A 25839-nucleotide genomic window follows, 5' to 3' on the forward strand; every position below is an offset into this window, starting at 1 on the left:
ATGTTGAATATAAATTAGTCTCTACAGCAGTTGTTACAGGTAACATAATACATCTAGTAGCCATGTGCTAGATTTTGATGTTTGTCACTGAAATGTTCTATTCATTTGTGTAGATAGGCTGAAGAAAAGGAAGGATTTTTTTTTTTTTTTTGTAAGAACATAGTCTGCTTAAAACTTGGCTTTTAAAAACTTTTTGCAAAACTGATAAAAGATCACATACTTCTTGCAGTTTACTATATAGGAAAATACTGTTTATTCCATGGTGAACATGACACTTTCACGAAGACACCCTAACAAGTTAGGCTCCTCCAGATTCTTTGTTTAGCCAGCATCAGAAATTTGTGGGAAAAGGACATTTTTTCATAGAGACTGCAACAACGTTCTGCAAAACACACTTAGCCTGTTTCCTCTTTGTCATAGGAAAAAAAGGGAAACTAGGTTGTTAAAAACCCCTATGGGAACACTACACGTATATGTGGGGACGATGTCCTCTCCCACAACTATGGTTTGTTTTCCCATGTAATGGCTCTTGAATGAAGAAAGATCTTTGCAGTTGCCTCACTGCTGGAAATAGAGCTGCAAAAGCAGCTGAGCGGTTTACCTGGGAGGAGAGTCAACATGTGCTGATGTTCTCACTTGAACCAGGAGAAAACTGATCACAGTCATTTCTATACAAATGAATAATGAGATACTAAGGGTCACTTAGTATCTTTCAAAGGTTAATGACTATTTTTACTATTTGCTACACAAGTAGATGCTCCAGTTTAAGATACATTTCCCAAGAGTTTTTTTTTTTTTTTTTTTTTTTTAATGAATGTCATCAGACATGGAAATCAGCCAAAAACACCGGTCATAGAATAAGTAATTAAATCTCAAGTGTCCAAATTGGCCAGTCCAATTAAAACATATCCCCAAGCTGGAATTATCTGGAATAAAACAAAAGAATGACTTTCATTTTAGGACCACATATACAACTCTAAATGCTATTACATCGGGTTTTAACACTTACCAGGGGGAAAAAATGCAACAAATGTATTTTTTTCTACACCCCCCTTTTATCTCTGTAACAACCAATAATCAAAAGAAAACTGAAATAAAATGAAATGTGACTGATCCTGTAAGATCTAAGTCCTGAATATTGTTTGCTTATTGTCATTATACCCATTGGTGCCATACAAATAGGGCTGACCACATACATAAATGACAAAAACAATAGCATCAAAATTCTTTCACTATCATCATGCTAATGAGCTACACTGTGAAATCTATCATACCTATAAATACCAAATGCTGGCTGGCATTCAATTTGGATGAAACACTGACAAGTCACCCATGGTATGGTCAGTGAATCCTTTTCCCAAAAGGAGGGACCTGTTACAGTCAGTCAAAGACTGGGTTTCTTATGCCATTCAACACTAAATTAGTGGGTGCCTTCCTGTGTAGAAGGGCCAGTGAGCACAAGAGAAGGGAAAAGCTCATGACTCCCAGAATGACCATTCCTGATATCAGTGCACTGGTAACGGCGTTCAGCTGGAAAGGAGGGTCACTTGGAGAACCTGCAAGCAATAAAATACACATAGTGGAAAGGTCCAATATTGGATTTATCTCACCTTATCCCAGTTTATACCTGCAAAACATCTGTCATTAGTATCTTGTAAAATAACAGCATGACATGATAAATGCTATAATCTATTTGACTATAATTCAATCCAATTACCAAAGGATTATGCAGTTTAGAAGACTGATATTCCCTGGGCTGCCAAAAAAAAAAAAAAAATTATCTGTAAAATGTTATAAAAATTGACCAACAGGTCTCATATGAGTTCAGATGTTATGTAAAATATAACAAACTTGGAAAATCAGAACTCATCATATTTAGTTGCAACTGATAATCAAAAACCACTTAAAATTTTAAAAATCATACTTTTATTTTCAATATATGTTCATTAGCTTACCAAGCTGCGAATTGTTGGTTGGAGTCTCATCTGAGAGAGAAAAGAAAAAGAAAAGCAATATTGTATCTCTAAATATTTACTTATGTTTATTATAATTCGGTGATTACTTTTTACCTATATGTGCTTCATCCACAAGCTCCATGGGTGAGGGAATCATGAAACTCTTCCTAAACCATTCTGCTTTCCCATTTTCTGTTCCATGTGTCTGAGATTTTTTCTGTCTCTCCCATAAGCCCACACCCTGCCAGTTTCCCTAGGCATACAGATATAATCACAAAATATACTCTACAATATTCTTTCCTGTCAACCTTGCTTTGTCATTCTCTCTCTAGTCAGGTTAGTGGGGGCAGTAATTGTTAACAGCTATTACATTTTTTATAGCCCTATAACCTGCCATTTGTTATTTTGTTTTAGAGAAGTATTCATTATTTAGTGCCGCTCTATTTTAAGTGTTGCAAATTTGCCCATCATAATTTGCAAAAACATCATTTTAAGTTCCTAAAAGATAAATTCACACTTAGTAACTAAATGAAAGGAAAACATACTCCTAATCTTGCATTGCAGGATTTTTTGCATCTGTTAAGTAAAAGATTAAAGCTGGTGATTTTTTACTTGTCCCTGGCAAACCTCATAATCGATGAAATGAATGCATTCACCTGGTATCCCAACTTGGGTTACGTATTTGGTAATCGTATAGCCATTAACCCCTGATCTTGTACAATGAGTGGATTTCATTTTTGGTCTTAAATATGTGGGTGTGTATGTGCCTGTGGGTGTCCGTTATCTGAACCATAAAATGTGTGCAGTTGACTGGGAGTGTAAATATTATTACAATTAACATGTGTGTCATGCCATACAGTTTACAAAGTGTTGCTTCATGTGTCATCACATTTTGTCCTCGTAACAGCCATATGGTTTTAACATTATTGCTACCCCCATTTTACAGATGAAGAAACTTCCATCTGTCACAGCCTCCATGATGAAGTAAACATATGTTTAAATAACAGCTCAACTTCAGAATCCTTTTTCTAAAATAATATAGACTAGCCAAGTATGGAAAATATTTTTAGTTATAAAGATGACTATCTCAAGCTATGAAACCCCAGGGTTAGTATTTGAAATGATTGATTGGGAGAACCTGGCGTGATATTTATAAGCCATCTGATGCCATTTCTTTTAAGACATATGAGTCTTGGCGGAAATGATGATTCTGCTGTTTGAGCCAGAAGTACAACGCTCCAAATTAATAGAGTGCTCATTTATAGTATTCTTTAGAATGGTGCAGTGCACCACTATAGGACAAAAAGGAGGGGAAAAAAGCACAAATTTTCATTACAGGACACCCTTAGGAAAATCCTAACCTCAACCAACACTATTTTATAAAGACACTTGTTTCTCATGGAACTGGATGGAATGAATGAAATGTGATCAATTCTTCCAAAAGATTTCCAAGACAAACTGCCTCACTGGAACATGGAGGAGAATATGTAAGGCTCTAAAATTCCTTTTTCAAAGTTATTCTTTGTTTATAAACCACATTTATTTGCATTTATTTATTTATTTTTAAGACTAGAAAGCTCCTTCTCCTATGTGTCCCAAATTAGGTGAAAGTGCTAAGATTGGCTGCCCATATTATTTTCTGCATCCTGAAGTTAATTAAAGAAGTCAGAAAGTTCCCTTCTCTCCCACATTAGCAGCAACACTTCTGTAAGAAAACTACCCCAGGTGTCACTCATAAGGATGGGGCTACGGACAAAATCTTCACATGAGACAAACTGTCGGATGAGCCATACCAGCCATAGGTTCCAGGACTGAAAAAGTACAAGTGTCCTACCTCTGATGGCAGCAGAGGGATAAAATCAAAGCATGTACTATTTGAATACCATTTGGAACTGCATTTGATAGTGGATAAACATAGAGCGAATCACTTTATCTAGTTGCTGTTTCCAGTTTCCTTCCATTTCTAGTGTCCTGCAATTTGGTTTAGCCCCAAAGGGAAGGTAGACATTTTCTAGATTTTTTTTTCACCACACACTCTGTTATTTTTCTCTTATACACACTTGGTCTTACCATATACATATATGCTAAAAGACACCTTCTGGAGTTAGAACATATGGGAATACTAAACTTGGTGCGCTCTTCAAAATGCATGCAGCTAGTTGAGGACCCAGAGGAAGAAAGTGACAGCAGCAATATCATGGCTGTTGGAAACCCAGAAGCACCTGATAAACACTTTCTTTCTGCTTTTCTTTCATATAAGTAGCAGAAATAAATGGACAAAGTAAACATTGGTGCAAAGATATATACAGAATAAATATTCTTCCTTTCTTAGCACAAGCAAACTATTTTCTTTAATCTTTGATTATCTACCTATATGGTAAAACGGACCACATATTTCAAATTCAGAGCTTCCAAATTTATTTATTTATTTATTTATTTATTTATTTATTTATTTATTTGAGAGGAGGGCAAAAGGGGCCAAGGGACAGGGAAAGAGACACGTTTTCTTAAATATTTATTTATTTTACTTGAGAGAGAGGGGGGGGGGGGGGGCCAGAGGGAGAGGGAGAGAATCATCAAGCAGACTCCCCACTGAGTACAGAGTTTGACTTGGGGCTCAATTCCCAGGACCCTAAGATCATGACCTGAGCCAAAAGCAAGGTTTGGAAGCTCAACAAACTGAGCCACCCAGGTGCCCAAGAGAGAGTATCTTGGCCCTCTCTCCACACCAAGCACAGAGCTGAGCCGGGGCTCAATCTCATAACCCTGAGATCATGACTAGAGCTGAAATCAAGAGTTGGAAGCCCAACTGACTGAGGCACCTTGAGGATTTCCTAACTTTTTACCCTCCATTATGTTATGTTTGTTAATAGTCCATGTCTACCTTTGAAGACTAAGATTCCTGAGAGCAAAGACTGTGGCCTGTTCTCTAGTGTATTCCCAGTTCCAAACAGAATGCCTGTGCCATGTGGAGGTTTGTATGAATTATTAAGTCCCCATAAAATTCAATGATATGCATTGAATAGCTTGACTAGGACTTCCTCCCATCAGAATTTATGTAAATAAAACAATTAGGTACTATTGGTTTCTAGTACTTGCAATTGTGAATTTCCAGAATTATACCCCATGATAAGCATTTCCCTACTGAATAGTTTTAGCGTGTGGAGGTATGAAATAAGAACACTTCAGGAATTTTGAGGATTTGAAATATTGAAGATATGAATATTTTCCTAAATCAATCAACAAAAGGATTTACAGTGTTGGGTAAAATGATCAGAATGTCTTCGATTGTATTAAAACAAAAGAAAAGTACTAAGCTTTAACAACTTATTAAACTTGACCTAAGTCAGATGTAAGGGAAAGGAGTGGTTCAATGAGTAAACAGAGCAAAAATTCCAAGTACCAGAGAACTTAGAAGAGAGCAAATCAAGCCTGAAATTGGACTTGTCTATATAAAACTGGCCACAGGAACTGGAGAGATAAATTCTAGCTGACCTAAGGTAAAAATAAAGTGAAACTGAGAAAAGAAGGTAGCCCTGGTCATTAAGTTAGATTTTATGTTTACATAGGATTTTCCTATTGAAGGATATGGCTTAATTTCTGAGTTCTATATGTATGTAGAATTTAAAATAATAATTTTTAAATTATGATACTGTAGTAACATAAAGTAAAAATTGTTATATATGGCCCTCTACACCGTGAGGGTAGAGGCCATACCTCTACATGATTGTCTAGAAATGAGCACCATCCTATGGCTATTTATCAAAATTATAAAAAATAAAACCACAGAGAATAAGAGAGGAATGAAGGGCATCCAGAACTTTTAAACATGATTCTTTGGGGGCTTTGCCGGTGAGGAGACTGAGGTTACTAAAACAACACTACTGTGTTGGAAAATGAATGTTATCCTTGAGGTGAAAATAGGTTGCAACTGGAAAGGAAGATATTCAGGCATGACCTCTGTGACATTGTGACCGAGGCATTAGCTGCCTGAGGTTTGAGCCAAGATACTTGGGGCGAGTGAATATGGTATAGGTGAAACCTGTAAACTTGCATGGCTGGCTGGCTATGGTAGAATCAGACACTTCTACTTGGGGGACGCCTGTGTGGCTCAATCAGTTAAGTGTCTGCGTTCAGCTCAGGTCATGATCCCGGAGTCCTGGAATCAAGTCCCACATCGGGTTCCCTGTTCAGAGCGGGAAGTCAGCTTCTTGCTCTGCCTGCCACTCTTTCTTTCTCTCTCTCTGACAAATAAATAAAATCTTAAAAAAGAAAAGAAAAGAAAAGAAAAGAAAAGAAAAGAAAAGAAAAGAAAAGAAAAGAAAAGAAAAGAAAAGAAACCTCTACTTTGTTAATCTTTACTGGGATTTGGGGATCTTAAAAATGTTGGTCCTTGTAAAAACGTATCTTATGCTAAAAATTAATTAAAATGTGTACCATTTAAATTTGATTCGGTGCATGGAAGAAGGAAGCAAGCAGGTTAATAAGGAGGAAAATCCACTCAACATGGGCAGAGAGATGGCCCTTTCAAGGGTTTTTTTCTCTTACACAAAACTGATGCTAGACATGCTCCATAGAAATAAAAATATTTTTATTGTGTCTACCCAAAACCATTCCTAGTTATTGGCAATGAGAGTTGAGTTTCCATGCAGTGTAATTCTATGAGCTATTTCTGACAGCCAGACAAGAGATAAGAATTGGGCCTTTCACAAATCACAAGCCAGTCATTTTCAAACCATTCAAAACACATAACAAACCTCAGGGAATGCAGAGTAAGTTTGAAATTTCATATTTAATAAATTTCTGCATTATTTTAAAAAAACCATTAGCTTGTTTTTAAATAATGCTATGTCTAAAGAAACACAGAGGAGTGAATAATTTAAGCAACTGTCTAAACTTTCTAGGTCAAATTATTTTTTGCTTAATTACCTATTTCAGGCAAAACTTTCTTTTCACTGTGGAACAGAGGGCATGGGAGAAAAAGTAAAGATAATCTAATTTAAACATAATAATAACCTTATGGCTAAGATAAAAGTGAGAAAAAATTATTAGAATACAATCCAAACCAGAACTCTACTTTTTTTAAAGACAAATTTAGATCCATAGGGTAAGAATCTTAAAGCAACTTCTTCAAACCCCTTGTTTTAAGATATTTTCCCAATGAGGTGACATAAAATCCCACGTCATATAGCTTGCTCGGACACAAGCCGGAGCTAGAATCAGTTTTTTTGACTGAAGTTTGGGTTGTTTACCCTGCATGTCTGTTTTCTCCAGTTGATTCTGAATGTCTCCGGGTTCACACTGATAGAAAACAATATCCCTTTGGAGAGTGTCTGTGAATGTACATGCATGCACAAATATTTGTATATATGAGAATATGTGCGGATAAGCCGTTGTATCTGTTAGATTCGTGACCGTGGTTGGGTGTGCTGGAAGGGCTATGTAATATTCAGGATCCTGGCAAGAAACAAATGGTACTCAAACTGGGCATTTTAAGAAAAGTTTAATAGGACTATTTTAAAGATACAGGGAATTCACGAAAGAAAGTCAAGTTCCCTGGGCTATAGGAAGGTTCCTGTTCTGTGGAGAAAGTTGTTGGGGAGGAACTCTGTGGACTTCATTTTCATCCTCGAATAGCACCACCTACTGGCCAAACCCAGCCAAGCACTGGATGGCAAAGCACTGGATGGGTGCAGTTCACACAGGCCTTCAGGGGAGAGAGCAGGGCAGAGAAAAGGGTGAGTGAAACATGTCCAGCACGGTATATTTGTATACTTGTGTGTGTGTGTGTGTGTGTGTGTGTGTGTGTGTGTGTGTGTGTGCCTGTGTGTAGTGTGTGCCTGTGTAAAAAGGGAAATATTGGAAAAGACAATATTGCCCTTTGTGTGAAAGTTGAGTAAACAGGAAACTACTGTGAAATTAAAGTTGCTTAGCAGTTTATCTTGTTTCACAGTTAATTAGTGTTATTGAGAAACCACTTTGAGTTCTCCTTAGAAGCCAAGTAATAAGCCATTTTGGAACAATCTATTACTACACACAAAAGGAGAAACGTTCCTACCACTCCGAGTAATGATGGGACCAGCAGAGAGGACGGCGTTTCCAGACGTGCTCTGGGGGCTCCAAGTGGTCCTCCTCCCCACATCTCTTCTTTCTCTGTGGCCGCAAATCTGAGGTGTTAATGAAAACAAATGAAATTCCACACCAGCACAAAATTGGTTCTTTATGGCCATTTGGAAAGCAGATTCTTTTGGAAGAGATACCACATGTTTAATTTTATTCATTTACTTCTGTGCATTTATTTAATTACTTTGCATATGATTGCTACAGTGTTTCTCATTCTGGCTTGGGCCACATTTCTTATTTCCTCCTGTTATAATTGTGCTTTGCCTCATTAATTTACATAGCTCAATGGTTCCCCTGAAAAAGAGCTGTATTTATCAAACTTTTTTCTTTTATTTCTCTCAAGCCTTTAATAAATCTTTTCCTGAAATGTTGGTCAGCACAGAGTCAAGGTAATGTGGATTCACCATTTAACCCCATCTGATACAGCTAGTTAGGACTAAAGTAATCAATCATTGTGAAGGAAATGCATGAATTAGAGCATAAATAAAAATGTATTAAAGCTATTTCCAATTTTAAAATGTGGCTTCGTTTTTCTCAGGTTAATACTGATGTGACCTTAGGGACCTGTCAGCAATAGCTATTTTTTCTTATTCACTAGTAAATGGATCAATATTTTAATAATGGCTGTATGCAATTCAGATCCACACCTATTTTATAACTTCTAACTTGCAATCCAAGGGATTCCTGGGCCATCCATCCCAAATCTACCTTTCTAGTGTCAGCCCTGCCCCCTCCCTATGTTTTCCAATCATCCTCTACTCTGTCCCATCACCTCATGAAGGTCTGGTAGTTCCCTGGTTACTCTGTCTTATGTGTCTGTGAATTCAGTCAACCTTTGGGACGGGGTGTCTCTCACACTCTTGATTTTGTTTCTTTGGGGTTCATCCATCTTCAGAGTCATACCCTGGGTTTCATGTCTTCCATCAAACCTCCCAGTCTCTCCTGTTCTACTCTCACAATGGTGATTACTGCCTCTTACAACAACCCATACATGTGTCTTTGGACCATAACATTTTTGTCATATTTTCTTCCATGACAGTCTCATGTTCCTCAAAGATCAGCTAAATGAGTTCAGAATTTATGCACACATGTCTGTTTTCCCAGTATTATGCTTGGCACAAAGTAGGCATCCAATAGATCTTACTGCATGAATAAATAAATAAACTCTACTTCAAACTATTTGGCTTGACCCATATTCACTTTCTATACAGAAATTAGTCCCTAACACTGGATAACCTTTCAGCTTAGATCAATTTGACAATTTAGAAGAAAGTTGCTAAAAACATACAGGCATAAGGAAGGGGCAGTCATCAGCTCTGCAGAGCTTGGTAACACAGTGCAGGAAGACGGTAGACATTTTCTGATTCTTGTGTTTCACAAATCGGAACACTTCAAAGGAAAACCGGCCCTGCTGGCTTCTGCCATTTTCAATGACGGTGGTCTGAGGATCTTTGTCACAGCTACATTTTAGGGAATGTGAAAACAGGATGTTACTGAAGATTACCAGCCCACTGGAAATGGTAAACTAATTTCTGCAGTATTAAGAGCTAACAAAATCATGCCATGTTACAGATATTTAATAAGAGCATAAGCTAGCTCAACAAATATGACGAGTGACCTAGATTGCAAAGTTTAAACAGATCAATTTCTGATTATAATAGTACCATCAAATTTTAGAGGGATTATACTTTCATAAGGTTCAAAAATCCAAACAGTATAAAACATACGTAGTGAAAAGTCTCCCTCTCATCATTGCCCTTGTCCACACCATTCCATATCCACATTCAAATCTGCCAGAGGTGACCTCACTTGCTACTGCATCCTCCCAGTGTATACATATACAGAAGCTGAAGCAATGAATTCTTATTGTTTCCTCCTTCTTAAAAAAAAAAAAAAAAAAAAAAAAAAAACCTACATTGTTTTGTTCTTTGCCTTTTAAAAAATTTAGCAGGACATTTTAGGGATCTTTCCATATGAGTATTTAGCAAGCCCCCTCATTCTTTTTGCGTACTGTACAGTATTCCATCATGCACATGCGGCAACCATTACTTAATCAGGTCCCTATTTACGCAACTTTGCATCATTTTGAATCTTCTGCTTTTTACAAATTAATAATGAATAGCCTTATAATGCCTTATTTTGAACATAAGCAGAATTATCTGTACAATATCATTTAATAGATTTTGCCACATTGCCTTCTGTAAATATTACTGCATTTTGTACTCCCCCAGTAATATATGCAGTAATTTCTTTCCCCCAGAGCAACAACAAAGTGTATGGGAAAAAATTAGTTGTTCACTGTTGGGGAGGAAAAGTAAACTGTCACCAATAATTTTAATTTACATTTTTTTTTAAGAATTTATTTATTTATTTGACAGAGAGAGATCACAAGTAGGCAGAGAGGCAGGCAGAGAGAGAGAGAGGGAGAAGCAGGCTCCCTGCTGAGCAGAGAGCCCGACGCAGGACTCGATCCCAGGACCCTGAGATCATGACCTGAGCCGAAGGCAGAGGCCTAACCCACTGAGCCACCCAGGCGCCCCTTTAATTTACATTTTTGTCAGTGGGAATGACTAAGTATATCTTTCCATATACATTAGAGCCATCTGTATTTATCTGAAAACAGTTTATGTCCTTTGCCCAAATTTCTACTTTGTTGTTGGCTTTTTCTTTCTGTTTCCTACAAGTTCTTTATGTGCTAGGAATACTAGTTCATTGTTTGTTATATAAGTTGCAAATTGCTTGTTGCCCAGTTTTGGACATTTCTCGAGTATGCCTGCGTGTATCTGTTTATACATAGGAGGTTTAGTTTTATGTTAAATTTTCAATATTTTATTATATAGCTTTTAGTAAGTCATATCCTGTTTCATTATGCTTTACTTTATTGTGCTTGCAGAGATTGTGGTTTTTACAAGTTGAAGGTTGGTGGCAACCCTGCCTCAGGCAAGTCTAGTGGCGCCATTTTTCCAACAGCAGTTCCTCACTTTCTGTCTCTATGTCACATTTTGGTAATTCTCACAATATTTCAAACTTTTTCATTATTATTATATTTGTTACAGTGATCTGTGATCAGTGATCTTTAATGTTAGTATTGTAATTTGCCCATCCCCCCGAAAAACTATGACCCTCTAAGACAGTGAAGTTAAAGTGATAAATGTGTGTTCTGACTATTCCACTGATCACATGTTCCCCCATCTCTCTCCCTCTCCTCAGGCCTCCCCATTCCCTGAGATGCAATAATATTGAAATTAGGCCATTTAATAGCCCTACAGTGGCCTCTAATTGTTCAAGTGAAAAGAAGAGTCACACATCTCTCGTTTTAGATCAAAAGCTAGAAACAATTAAGCTTAGTCAGGAAGGCATGTAGAAAGCTGAAACAGGCTAAAAGCTAGGCCTTCTGCACCAAAAAGCCACATTGTAAAAGCAAGGGAAAAGTTCTTGAAGGAAATTAAGACTGAACTATTCCAGTGAACACATGAATGATAAAGTAAAACAGCCTTATTACTGATATGAAAAAAGTCTTAGTGGTCTGGTGAACAGATCAAACTAGCCACAACATTTCCTTAAGCCAAAAGCTACTCCATAACAAAGCCCTAAATTTCTTCAATTCTAGGAAGGCTGAGAGAGATGAGGAAGCTACAGAAGAACAGCGTGAAACTCACAGAGGTTGGTTCATGAGGTTTAAAGAAAGAAGCCATCTCCGTAACATCAAAGAAGAAGGTGAAGCAGCAAGTGCTGACAGAAGCTGCGCAAGTTACCCAGCAACGTCCACTCTGCAGCTCAAAGATCAAGGAGTAATTTTGACTTCAAGTCTTATTATTTAAGAAATACATTTGGTAAGGCTACGGGGGCCATCGGTAGTGATTCCTTTGATGGGTCTGGGCAAAGTTCATTGGAAACCTGGAAAGGATTCACAATTCTAGATGCCATGAAGAAAGTCAAAATATCAAATGACAGGACATTGGAAGAAGTTGATTCCAACCTTCGTGGATGACATGGAGGGGTTCAAGACTTCTATGGAGGAAGTAACTGCAGATGTGGTAAAAATAGCAAGAGAACTAGGAATTACAAGTGGAGCCTGAAAAATGTGACTGAATCACTGCAATCTCATGATAAAACTTCAACAAATGAGATGTTTCTTATGAATGAGCAAAGAACCTGGTTTCTTAATATGGAATCTACTCCTGGTGAAGATGCTGTGAAGATTATTGAAATGAGAACAAAGGATTTTATATAAACTCAGTTGTTAATGCAGCAGGATTTGAGATGACTGACTCCAGTTTTTAAAGAAGTTCTACTGTGGGTAAAATGTGGGTAAAATCAAACAGCACTGCATACTACAGAGAAATTGTTTGTGAAAGGAACAGTCAACCCATATGGCAAACTTCACTGTTGTCTTATTTTAAAAAATTGCCACAGGCACTCCAGCCTTCAACAACCACCACCCTGGCTAATCAGCAGCCATCAATATTGAGGCAAACATTCCACCAGCAAACAGATGACACATCACCGAAAGCTCAGAGGATGGTTAGCTTTTTTTTAGCAATAAAGTACATTTTAATGAAGGTCTGTACATTGTTTTTTAGGCACGATGTTATTGCACACTTAATAGATTACAGTATAATTTAAACATAACTTTATATGCACTGGGAAATCAAAAAATTCAGTTGACTCACTGTATTGAAATATGTGCTTTATCAGAGTGGTCTCGAACCAAACCCACAGTATCTCCAAGGTATGTCTGTATTTGGACCAAAGATGGATCATTCTTACTCCAAAGTTTTAAAAATATTTATGTTAATATGGTTTCTTCTGCCACTTTTAAAACTGTATTTTTATATTTAAATTAATAATCTATAAAAATAATATAAACAATATAATATAATATAATAATTTATATTATATAATATTAATATGTTATATTATATTTATTATATAATATGATAATATTATATAATAAATATAATATAAACAATAAAGTTTATTATTGTACATTAAATGAACTATAGATCCAGGATGATATTTTCCTCATGGTTATGCACTTTCAACACCATTTTTATTTTTTATTTTTTATTTTTTTTAAAGATTTTATTTATTTATTTGACAGAGAGAGAGATCACAAGTAGACGGAGAGGAAGGCAGAGAGAGAGAGAGAGGGAAGCAGGCTCCCTGCTGAGCAGAGAGCCCGATGCGGGACTCAATCCCAGGACCCTGAGATCATGACCGGAGCCAAAGGCAGCGGCTTGACCCACTGAGCCACCCAAGTGCCCCTCAACACCATTTTTAAAGTCTCTTTTTATTCTACTGATTTGTGATATCAGTCTATCATATCATAAATTCCCATATGTTTTGGATCTATTTCTCAACTCACTATTCTAATTTTTGTCTGTGTGGCTTATTTTGTATAATATCACATTCCTTTAATAATTTTAGAACTGTTATTAACTATAATATGTGGTTGGGCTATTTCTATGTTTGGGGGTATTTTGTGGATTTGTTCATCCCTTTTCTTGATTTGGTTAACTTGTGATTCTTTATTTGTTTTTTCAAAGAATTTTATTTATTGCAAAATTTTGGTTCATATTTCCAATTCTGATCCAAGTGTTTTCTGTTTTAAACTTCTAAGTAATGGTGACTTTTTGTTTTCATATTGTTAAGCATTGTCATCTATTAATATATAGCTCACTTACTATTTCATTCAGCTCTTCTATACCCTTACTTAATTGTTGGCTACCAGATCTGAGCTTCCTGAGAGAAGGGAATTAAAGTCTCCCATTTTTATTACATTTCTGATTATGTCTTTTTACAGTTCTGCTCATTTCCACTTGATGAAACCTTTGATTTTATTCAGGGCATCCTTTCCTTATGTTGGTGTAAGTCTTCTTTCAATTTAGGAAAGTATTTCTGGACTATATATTTTTTTAATTTTTTAAATTTTAACATCTTAATTTAATTTTATTTTTTTCAGTGTTCCAAGATTCATTGTTTAATGCATCACACCCAGTGCTCCATGCAATATATGCCCTCCTTAATACCCACCAAGTATTCCTGGACTATATTTTTAATTACTTGTTCTATTGTATTATGTTGGATCCTTTGTGGGGAGGGGGACATTCCAATTATGTATATTAGACATGTGTTGGATTCCTTTGGCCTACCTTTTATTTCTATTATCTTTATTGTAATCCTCTTTGTCCTTTCTTTTATATTTGTTTCTTTTTATTTGCATCCTAGTTTTATTTTCTTTGTCCTATACTGTGCTTTCTGCTGTGTTTATTCTCCCTAGAACACCTAATTGTGTATTCCTCTTGTTTCACAGAAATGTTTCTATAACACACTTTTTTCCTATTCCATCTTAAATTCTTCCAGTTCCCTTTTCTCATTCTTGTAGCTTTCCCTTTTACTGTCCTATCCTTTCCTAAGTGAGTTCTATTATTCTATCACCATCGCTATGATTTTTTTAAAGATTTATTTATTTATTTGAGAGAGACAGAGCACAGAAGCAGGGGAAGGGACAGAGGGAGAGGGAGAGAGAGAGAATCTCAAGTAGACTCCCTGCTAAGTGTGGAGACCAAAGCAGGACTTGATCCCATTACTCTGAGATCATGACCTGAGCCAAAATCAAGAATTGGACACTTAACCAGTTGGCTGAGCCACCCAGGCACCCCGCCATCACTATGATTTTTTAAGAGAAATTCATTTAGACATTAGAATAAACTTCTTCATAAAATTTCATCTTTTTGAAGTGTTATATAAATGGAATCATGCGATATGTAATCTTTTGGGACTTGATTTTTTTTACTCTGTAATTATCTAGAGATACATTTATGTTATGCGTATCAATAATCCATTCTTTTTTATTTAGGAGTAGTATTTCATGCCATGAATATATCACATTAAATTATTTACCTATTGAAGAATATCCATTATTTTCCAGCTTTTGGCTATTGCAAATAAAGTTGTCATTAATATTTGCATACATGTTTTTTTATGTAAACCTCATAATCACTGAGAAAAATGTCCAGGAATGAAATTGCTAGATTTTAGAATAATTGCATATTTAGTTTTTTATATTATATTATATTTTTAAGTACTAAATTTTCCATTTGTTCTTTATGTCTTCCATTTCTGTTCAGAGACTTCCCTTTCATTGCTAAGACTTTCTATTTTTCCATTTGTTATAAGCATGTTTGCTATTGTCTGTCAAAACTTTTTATGACGACTGCTTTAAAATCTTTTTTTAGATAATTCTAAACTCCCTGTCACATTTATTTTTGTCCGTTTTCCATTCATTTTGAGATCTTCCTGATTGTTGTTGTGACAAGTGATTTTTACTAAACCTAGGACATTTGGACCAGTATTTTATGAGACTCAGGATCTTATATAAACCTTATATTTTAGCTGGCTTTCTTTGCCAACACTTCATCAGGGAAGGAGAGGCACTGTGTCATTACTGCCAAATAGGAGCAGAAATCCAGACTCCTTCTTGGCCTTTCTTGACCACCAAGGAGTGGGGATCTTGTTAATGCTGGGTAGGGTGGGAGTTTCCACTCCCCATTAGGCACCCAATAATATCTCTCTGACTAGCTGGGGTAAGAGTGGTCTTCTGCCAACACCCCAAGGACTATGGTCTCGTTACAGTGGGGTAATAGTAAACATCTGACTCTCCACTGGGACTCCTTTGACATTAACCCAATGGGGCATGTAAGGGTATTTCATTATTGCCAGGTGAGAGTAGAAGTACAGAATCCCCTTTCAGCCTTCTCTGAAATCATCCCATAAACGGAGATTGGGATACCTTCTTACAGCCAGACCAAGGAAGGCAATTTGGCCATCCACTCAGTCTTTGCTGGCCTGCGTGGGGATGAAGTCACACTTTATTTTGTGTTGTTAAACTAGAGTAGTACAACTATTATGTAAGTTTTCTGTTTTACTAAGCTCTCCTTTCCTAGTCTTTTGGCTTGAGAGGGCAAGCTTTATCATCATACATCCATTCATTCATTTATATCTGTGCCCATTGATATTTGAGTTAACTTCTTCAGCTCTAAATCTGGGATATATAAGACAAAAAGAAAACCCAGGGAACTCACCACAATATCATTCATGAGGTCTCAAATTTCCTAGCTTGTTGAACCCTATCTCCATCTTTTTAAATTTATTTTATATTTTATTTTATATATAACATTCAGGGATTTTGTTGTTGTTGTTGTTGTTGTACTTAGCGGGAAGAATAGGCAAAACTCTATCTACTCAGTCTTCCCAGGAATGATTTCAGGTCACTTATTTTTACTACAAAGAAGAATATCAATTTTTTTCTTTTTCCATACTTGTTTACATCCCTTCTCTTTCCTTCCTTCTCCTTCCATTCCTTTCTTTGCCCTTGTCTCTTCTCTTCACCCTTGACAATTTTTGCCTTGACTCCTTGTTCTTTCTTTCCTTCTCTTCTTGTCCTTCTCTTCTCATTTTCCTCTGTTTCAATTCCTTTTTTTTTTTAACCTTTTGACCTCCTTCACCCATTTCTCTCACCCCCAAGTCTCCATGTCTGGCAACCACTAATCTGTTTTCTGTATCTATGATACCTATGAGAGGTTGCCTTTTTTTTCCCCCCCCCGATATGATATCCATTCACAATTTCTTTATGCATTCATCCATCAATGGACACTTAGACTGTTTCCATGTTTTGACTATTGTAAATAATGCTGCCATGAGCATGAAGGCACCTATATCTTTTTGAGTTAGTGTTTTCATTTTCTTGCATAAGTACCCAATAGTGGAATTGCTGGATCAAATGGTGATTCCATTTTTAGTTTATTGAGGAATCTCCACAGTGTTTTACATAGGGTCTATACCAATTTACATTCCCACCAGCAGTGCACAAGTGTTCTTTTTGTTCCACATCCTCATCAACACTAGTTATTTCTTATCTTTTAGATGTAGCCATTCTAATAGGTGTGAGGTGATATCTCTATTATAGAATTGATTTGCATTTCCTTGATTATTGAACAGCTTTTCAGGTACCAGTTGGCCATCTCTATATTCATATCTTCTGTCCATTTTTTGATGAGATTGTTTTTTTACTGTTGAGTTATAGGAGTGATTTTATATATATATATATATATATAGAGAGAGAGAGAGAGAGAGAGAGAGAGAGAGAGATTTACTTGAAAGGGAGAAGGCAGGGGAAGATGAAGAGAGAGAATCTCAAGCAGACTCCGCACTGAGCACAGAGACTGATGTGGGGTTCAATCTCATAACCTGATCATGACCTGAGCTGAAATAGAGACTTGGACACTTAACCAGCTGAGCCAGCCAGGTATTCCTTTATATATTTTAGTTTAGTTTAGTTTAGTTTAGTTTAATTAACATACAATGTATTATTTGCTTCAGGGGTACAGGTCTGTGAATCATCAGTCTTACACAATTCACAGCACTCACCATAACACATACTGTCCTCAATGTCTATAATCCAGCCACCCTCTTTAAATATTTTAGATGTTAGCCCCTTATCAGATATATGTTTTGTAAATATTTTCTCCTATTCTTCTATTCAGAAGATTGTCTTTTCATTTGGTTGATGATTTCCTTTGCTATGCAGAAGATTTTAGCTTGATATAATCCCATTTGTTTAATTTTGCTTTTGTCGCTCTATGGTTACTTTTTAATAAAAAAAATTAATGTTGCTATGTTTAATTGCAAATCTTATATGTTTCATAGCAAACTTTCCAATGAGTTTAATTTATCTTTAAATTTTCTCAGCTATTTTTTTCTACACTTTTCAGGCAGTACATTGGAAAACTATAAGCAGTATCTTCATTGCTTACCATTCACATTTGAAAGAGTTGGATTTTCCTAGACCTGTCATTTTCTGAGGACTCTTTGGGCAATGTGGAACAGTAATGACCTTCCTCAAAGATTTGCTTAACTCAAGGTTCTCCTGCCTTTGTTTTACAAGGACAGAAAAGTTTCCATTGAATGTGCCATAATTGTGTGGTTGAATTTTCCCTGCCTCTCTGGACCTAAAGATGTTCAAGAGTTCTACTACCAGTTCCATGTTCCTCAGCTTCATTCATACGCCTCTTCCACCAAGGCCCTTGTCTTCCCAGGTGAATCCCTCACTTTTTAGAATGTGTATTCCTGGCACTTTGAGACCTGACACTTCTGAAGCTCTGGTCACTCTCTATCCCTTCACTCTTCACATTCTCCAGGGCTGTTGGCTTGTTGGTTTTCAGCCCTGTTCCTAGCAACCCCCACTCAGATTGGTACCCTCTCCTTCATGGGTATGCATCTCTCCTGGCTGTTTCTGAAATCTGCCACCTCTGGGATCCCTCAACATTGATTTTTCTTCCCCACTTCTCCTACCACCTCTCCCTACACTGCTTCCTGCAGCAAACCCCTCTCCCTGCACTATTTGCTCTTGATCTTAATTATTTTTATTAACATGAACACATTATTTGGGGATTTCTCAGTTTTCTTTTTCAACTACTTTCATTGACACGGACATTTGAGAAACTCATTTAGTTACTCATTTCACTCTCTGTAGTTCTAATAAGAACACTAAAGAGAGTTAGCCCTAAACCATAATCATACTAGAAGTCTGATGATCATATTCCACATTACCAACATGTGAACACTATAGAAATTTTGGAAAGTAAGAAAAAAATGTCAAAACAAAATGATTCACAATCCTACCATGCATAAGTAATCAAGGTCTACCTGTTGATGTATTTCCTTACAGTCTTTTCTATCACATATTATATAAATGAAGTTCATTGTACATACAATTATATACACTGATTCTTTCACTTCATATTTCAGATCATTTAAATTTTAAAGAATCACATATTTCCAAGGATTAAAAATACCAAGAAGACAGAAAGGTAGAAGATAAAATAGAATCAATTTTTTTTTCTGTTTTATAAAGAACTTCATATAATTTAGTGCTGTGCAAGCTCCCAAATTACTAGCACTCCCTAATTCACCTAGCCATTTCCTCATTGATGAACATCCAGTTTGCCCCCCAAGTTTTAGCATTTTAAGTATAACTGATAGACCAGAAAATCATAAATATTTTTGAATATGCTTCTAAATTTGTGGATGTAACATCAAAGAATATGGAATGTTTTAAGGTTTTTGATACATACCAACATTTTTTTTTCCCAAAAATGTTTCCCAAATTAACACTTCCAGCAATAGGATATAAGAGTGTCAGTTTGACCCAGCCTCTGACCATCATCTTAACCTTGATTAGCCAACAAAGCACATTTTTTTGGTTTCCCATCATATTATTCCCATCATGTGTCAATATGTAGCTGTGATCTGAGCCAACCGCATTTTATAAGCATGATTAGAAGCCATTGCTTGACTCTCAAGTCTGCTCTCCTGTTAGATAAAAATGCTGAAAGGAAACTTGGATGATTGAATGTTTTTATGATCAATGTCCCCTTTCCCCAAATGTAGATTACATTCACTCTATCATTGTCTATTGGGGAATGAAGTTGAAGTTATTGGCTCTGATAAAAAAGGAGTAGCAGGCTATATCATACTTTCATATTAAATACTGATAAATGAAGAAAAGCATTTTGGGGTCTAAATTATCTAGACCATTACTTTAATTTTACTCTCTCTGACATACGATGAGACTGTCTAGCTGCAAATAAATAGTACCTCCTACTGCCTTTCTTTGATTGCCAATAATATCCTAACCATGCTTTTTCTAAGACAGTGAAATATTCCCATGTGTCCTAAACATGAATAAAATATCTTTGATGGACCTAATTTACTTGCAATTCTCATTCAGCAATAGCTTTATCAGCATTTTGTCTTGAAAACTCTTCTCAACTTTTATACTTCTGGCTTTGTAAGGACTAAAAGCTCACAATGTAAAACTTTAAATTTAAAAGCTATAGAAGTACCCTACAATTTGTTTATCTAACTTGGAGTTTTCATTTCAATGGGTCTTTGTTATCAATACAAGACTTACCTAAGGAAGAGATCATATCGAATATCATCATTTGGGTTCCCTGATGGTGTTGTGTAGCAATAATCCATTAAGACATTCCATCTACAGAAAGAAGTAAGCATAATCATGATTCAGAATTTCCTTTTGGGTATTAGTTACTAATACAAGGGAAGTAAATATTGACAAATATCTTACCCCCACAGGATAAAATTATAGTCTTATTAGTTATTTCAGAGGCTTTTTGTTTTAGAATATTCTCCTAAGCTCGAGGTGTTTAAAAATATCCAGCAAATTGCCAACCCACATTAAGTGGGTTTAAGGCTAATATCACACATACACACACAAAAGTTGTGTACAAGACAGCTGTTCAAAGTCTGGAGAAACAGAAGCCAAAAGTGAGCTACAGAGATGCTTGTATGTTCTCTCTGAACAATAGCCTTTTGTTTCCAGAAGTTACTATCTTTAACAAATGACAGAAGATATTATAATACCACATACAGCAAGGAGTTTGGTGCATAAATTATACACTGAAAATTATGCCAGAATCAGTGGTGGTGAGAGTGGGAGTCCATGACAGACAGTTTTAGGTAAAAGAAAACCACGAGGCAAATACACAGCCTTCCTCCACAAGGCCATACTGTGCCTAGATTTATACATTATTTCATTCCCACTCTGGTGTTATAAAAATGACTAGTCTATGGGAAGTAAATGCCAATAATTCTTTTTAATTCCTGCATTTGATAAGATAATTTTAAAGAATCATATATATCCAAGAAAAACAATACTAAGAAAGAAAGGGAGAAGGTAAAGAAAAACTAAATTTCCAGAGTATACTGGAGAATATTCTTCAGGATGCCAAGTTTATGTAATAATATGTTATTGGATCTTTATAATAATATTGGATTGGATCTTCAGCTTTTGAATTCCCTTTCAATTTTGATCATTCTGGATTGTCTAAAACATGGTCATAAGAAACTCAATCATATGAAACTTGATTGACTTGGGGTTTCTTATGGAGATGTTTCTGAGGATCATATTATATAATTTTGGCCCAGATCATTATGGGGAGAGTTCTTTGTGTTGTTTTTTTTAAATACATTTGTATTGAATAGTAACATACACATAGAAAAGTGCACAAATCATGCAGTCACAAAATGACTGCATCTGATTCATCGTCTTTCAGATGAAAGACTAGAACATTGTGGTATCCCAGAAGATCTGCTCATTCCCTCTTCCAGTAATTCTCCCTCCTTCTTTATGGGAAGACTTCTTATTTTCCAATTAATGACACAAAATAAGTGTCACCCTTTAATCTTTGTAATTTATTATTTCTATTTATTAGCATTCCTAAATGGTGTGGCAATGACAGTATTTTTTAAATTAAAAATGAATGAGCTAACTTTATGATTCATTAGGCTTTATGTGGTCAAAATGTTTTAACCAACAGAAAAAAAGAAAAGAGTTTGAAAATACCTGCCATCCAGATTAGTGGCTTGTACAGCTGCAAATACTTTGGTTTTCAAAGGTAATCCTATACTTGGGATAATTAACTGCTGGCTGTAGGTTGAATCCTAATGATGAAAAAAAATGAGCAATTAATCTGTCATTGTCTTCCAAACAGCACATTTGCCACTTAAAACAATAATGTCATATAAAAAGGGAGAGAATCAACATAAATATACAGAATCAACCCCAAAAAGATCCAGTTAATCCTTTAGTTTCTCAGCAGAACTGTTCTTAAACCATATCCAAGTAACAAATTCATTTCCATGCATAAATCTTTTTGTTTCCATAGTTTATCATATATAATAGTTAATGTTCTGTGTATTTAAATTGCATTCAATGGTTGATAGTCAGTGATTAATACTTAATTTGTTTAATAATCAATTGTCAACATAGAGTTCATTTAAATTAATACTTCATTTATTTAAATTACATTACTGGCTTATGCTCAGTTTCTTTAAATTACATCTACTTCAGTTTAAGCCCTTTCCATTAGGGTTTTGGTCTTTATGCTCTTGATAATGTGTCATTTGCCCAAAATCACTTATCTGGCAATTTGAAAATACCAAAATGTTTTTGAAAACCTAAAAAGAGACCAACATGTCCTGTAAGTTGCCAAAATGCATGCCACGGAGTTCCTTCACCTAATTCCTTGGCAGTTACTTACAGAAGGGTGTCTCAGGATTTCACTTCTACCTTTCTACCATTATTTTATAAAAAATTTCAAGAGCTTATTTATATTACTCCCCAATTTACAGTATTAAAGTAATAGGTTAGAAATTAAGAAGTGACAGTTTAATGACAAAAATTGTAGGATGCAAAAAAAAAACAAGAAGAAAAGAAAAGAATTTCTAAAAATGTAAGCTGTCAAATAATTTAGCATGCAAGCAAATTGTTTCCTCCAAATTTAGTAACCCTGAAGACAATGATATTTTGCGGCAAAGGAAAAATGTTAATGTTCATTATGAAATTTCAAAGACATCAAGCAAAGGCAAAATACAGAGCATATTCTGTCCAAGAAGGACAGGAAGAAAGTGACAGATTTTGAATTTTTGAACATATAAATTTTTAAAATTATTGTTTGGACACTTTACTTTTGAAAAAGTTGTACTTGTATGGAACATTTCATTCCCAAATAAAATCATATAAATGAGGGATTATATGCTGTACTTATTTTCTCTATTTCTGTGGTAAATGATAATAGCTCCTCCAACCATTTCTAATAGGTAGTATTTTTATTTATCTTTCCGGCTCCCTTTGCAAACTTCTCCAAGTATTCCACACTTCATTAAGTATACAGATCTGATTCTTGCATCAACAGGGTATTAGCAGGGGCCAGAAGAATGTTTGTTTATTTACAAATATCATACTGCTAAGTCATTTGCAAATGGTGGGACTCAGCTGTGGTTTAACCATGAATCATCACATTTTTTCCTCCTAAAGTTGCTTCTAAGGGTACTTTTTCCTCCTTTGTTTTTATAGTTGCTTTTTTATTCTTGTTAGTATAATATTGTCCCTAAAGTCATTTATATTTATTTTATATTTTTTTCTTCAACTATTAAGAAACATTCATAGTTAATGTAGTACTATTTCAGATTTACTCTTTCTGTATTTTCTCAGAAGACACTAATATTTAGGTACAATTCAAATGCACAAAGTCATCTTCACTTTCCATTTCCACAGTGGAGAAAACCTATATATTTATATTACACATAAATAAGGCCACAGTTCAACTTGAAATAATCCACATATATGGAAATGGCATAGTCAATAAAAGTTATCTTTTTTTATAAATAAAATTTTCCTAAGTATATTTACTGACTTTCAGAATACTTAAACAATTGCATGAAACCAGACTAGGCACAACTTTTCGTTTCCAAAGAATGAGAGTAGTAGGTATATAACTCTTCATGCTTTTCATAACTTTTCATAACCCATTACTATGGGTTAAAAATCAAAAACTCTGCATGTAAAATAGGAGGATATGGCCACTAATGGTTATAAAATAATACTCATTTTGAAATGCTATAATGAAATTATATATGGATAGCTAAATGTTAGTGTTCCAAACAAATAATAAGTATGATTTTGGATCAATTAGTGAAAGGAAATCAATTTTTTTCTAGTGTAAATTACTAGGTTTTTTTTCCTTGTTATTACAATACAATTGACTATATTCCCTAGACTTTGCTTTTCACCTTTGTGACTTATTTATTTTAAAGCTGGAAGCTTGCCTAAATTACTAGTTTGGTAATATCCTGTATCATGACAAAATATTTCATCCATGCCATGTTAAAAAAGTAGTTTAGGGCCGTGAAACTCTTCTGTGTGATACAGTAACGATGGATCCAAGTCATCAGCATTTGCTAAAATCTACAAAATATACATGAAGTGTGAAACCAAATATAAGCTATGGACTTCAGTTAATATATCAATATGAGCTCATCAATTGTAATGAATAGACCCCAAAATTCAAGGTGTAAGTAATAGAGGAAATTGTGTATAAGCACAGGAGGTCTGTGGGATCTCTGTATTTTCAGATCAGTTTTTCTGTACACCTAAAACTGCTCTAAAAATTGTCTGTTAATTAAAAAAATACTTCGTGGAGAAATGGCCAAATTTCATTATATAATTATTTAGTAAATAACTTTTAAAATTCAATTTAATTTTTTAATTCAACCATTAGTGACACCTGTATTGCAAACTGGTTAAAAATGAGATGCATTTATTCTGTTTTCTGAATTCCATTTTTTAAAAGATTTTATTTATTTGAGAGAGAGCAATAGCAAGTGAGAACAGGGTGGGGAGGGGAGGTAGGGAACGTGAAGAGGGAGAAGCAGGCTGTATGAATAGCCAGCGAGGTAGCATCATGCCCTGAGCCAAAAGCAGATGCTTAACCAACTGAGCCACTCAGGCATTCCCTAAATTACATTTTTAGACTCTGTTCCCATCAGAGCTCTCAGGATGTTGCGTCTTGTGAAATAAAAAGCATGACACATCAAAAAAAAAAAGGGATGTGTTTTGACACTATCTGTTTTACTTATAGTCTGATATCAAACAATTGGTTACCTTTTTACCACAGAATTTAAACCTTAAGGTTATCACCAAATTATAGGCTTTCATTTAGCATTAAAATTCTAGAAAGTTTTGAAGGATTATATCTAGTTAGCAACAGGAGATTACTATTTCTAATGATAAAGAAAAGACCCTCACAGCAAAGCTCTCCCCAAATCCACACTTCTAAATTTTTATTTTCTGCTTTACCAGTAATAGAATAGTTTAATTTCACAAAAAAATAATGGTGTCATTAAACACCATGTGGATAATTTTTGTTTTTTACTTTTTTTAGGATCAGGAAGTTTCATCTTTGTTTCACTCAAATATAACAAGTAATACTGAATCCAAACCAGTCACCTCAATTCTACCCCAGGGAACTTACACATATAAATCAACAGATAGGAATTTTCCAGTTTAAAAAATACTGCTCAAAACAAAAATAAATATCTGGCCATATTGGGAATGAATATTGGCACATATTTGCTGAGTACTGTGGAACCAAGTAACTTGGCAGTTTCTCCTTGGAGAGGGAAGTTTGGAAATGACAGAAAGGCAATCTTCATTCCAACACATTTTAATTTGTTGTTTAGAACTCAGTGGTGTCAGACTACAAACTTATAAACATGATTTTTTTAAATGCCTTTGGAAAATGTCCTACTACAATATTTATAGCTCATTATATTCAAAGTATAAAGCACTGACTTTTAAATCAGTTGCATGAATTATAACTCAGTGCCATGATGACATGAATAATAATGTAAAAATCAGATTCATAATTTACAAAAATGTTGGTTGATAGATTGAAAAATTGATATTTAAATCAGGCATTTAAAATGTATGAATAAAAATTTTTAATCAACATGAAAATATCATTTGGGGGATTAATGTTAGAGTTATAAATAGAAATCCATGTATTTTTCACATTTTGCTGCCACTGTCTATATTTACATGACAAGAGTTTAGACAATACTATGTAGTCAACCCAAGTTATTTCAAATGTGACAGAATTGCCATCAGCCAAATCCCATACTGAAAATATTAACACATTCATCACCAGGAAAAATATCACTTGGATTTTTCCTCTCTTTTTATCATAATAATATTACTTTCAAAATCTTGACCCTGACTACGGCTACACGCACAGGCACACAAATAAATACATACATATAAATATAGATAGACACTTGAAGCAACTATGTAAAATCACATTTACAAAATAAAATCTAAGTCATTTATCAACTTTTA

At 35.1% G+C, this 25839-nt stretch overlaps 1 protein-coding gene across 1 annotated transcript in view; it reads right to left on the minus strand.

Moving 5' to 3' along the window:
* Positions 1 to 1380: 1380 nt before the first annotated feature.
* LOC111151439 (zona pellucida like domain containing 1) overlaps positions 1381 to 25839 on the minus strand; it is a 44312-nt gene continuing 19853 nt past the window's right edge. Inside the window, exons 5-10 of the mRNA XM_022509446.1 lie at positions 21508 to 21605; positions 20056 to 20136; positions 9367 to 9538; positions 8014 to 8122; positions 1956 to 1985; positions 1381 to 1556 (exon numbers count right to left, since the gene is read on the minus strand). Coding sequence (XP_022365154.1) covers positions 1381 to 1556; positions 1956 to 1985; positions 8014 to 8122; positions 9367 to 9538; positions 20056 to 20136; positions 21508 to 21605 — 666 coding nt within the window. The remainder of the gene's footprint in view (positions 1557 to 1955; positions 1986 to 8013; positions 8123 to 9366; positions 9539 to 20055; positions 20137 to 21507; positions 21606 to 25839) is intronic.

This window comes from Enhydra lutris, unplaced genomic scaffold, assembly GCF_002288905.1.
Source record: "Enhydra lutris kenyoni isolate GAN:26980312 unplaced genomic scaffold, ASM228890v2 scaffoldscaffold2, whole genome shotgun sequence".
Classification (NCBI taxonomy): domain Eukaryota; kingdom Metazoa; phylum Chordata; class Mammalia; order Carnivora; family Mustelidae; genus Enhydra; species Enhydra lutris.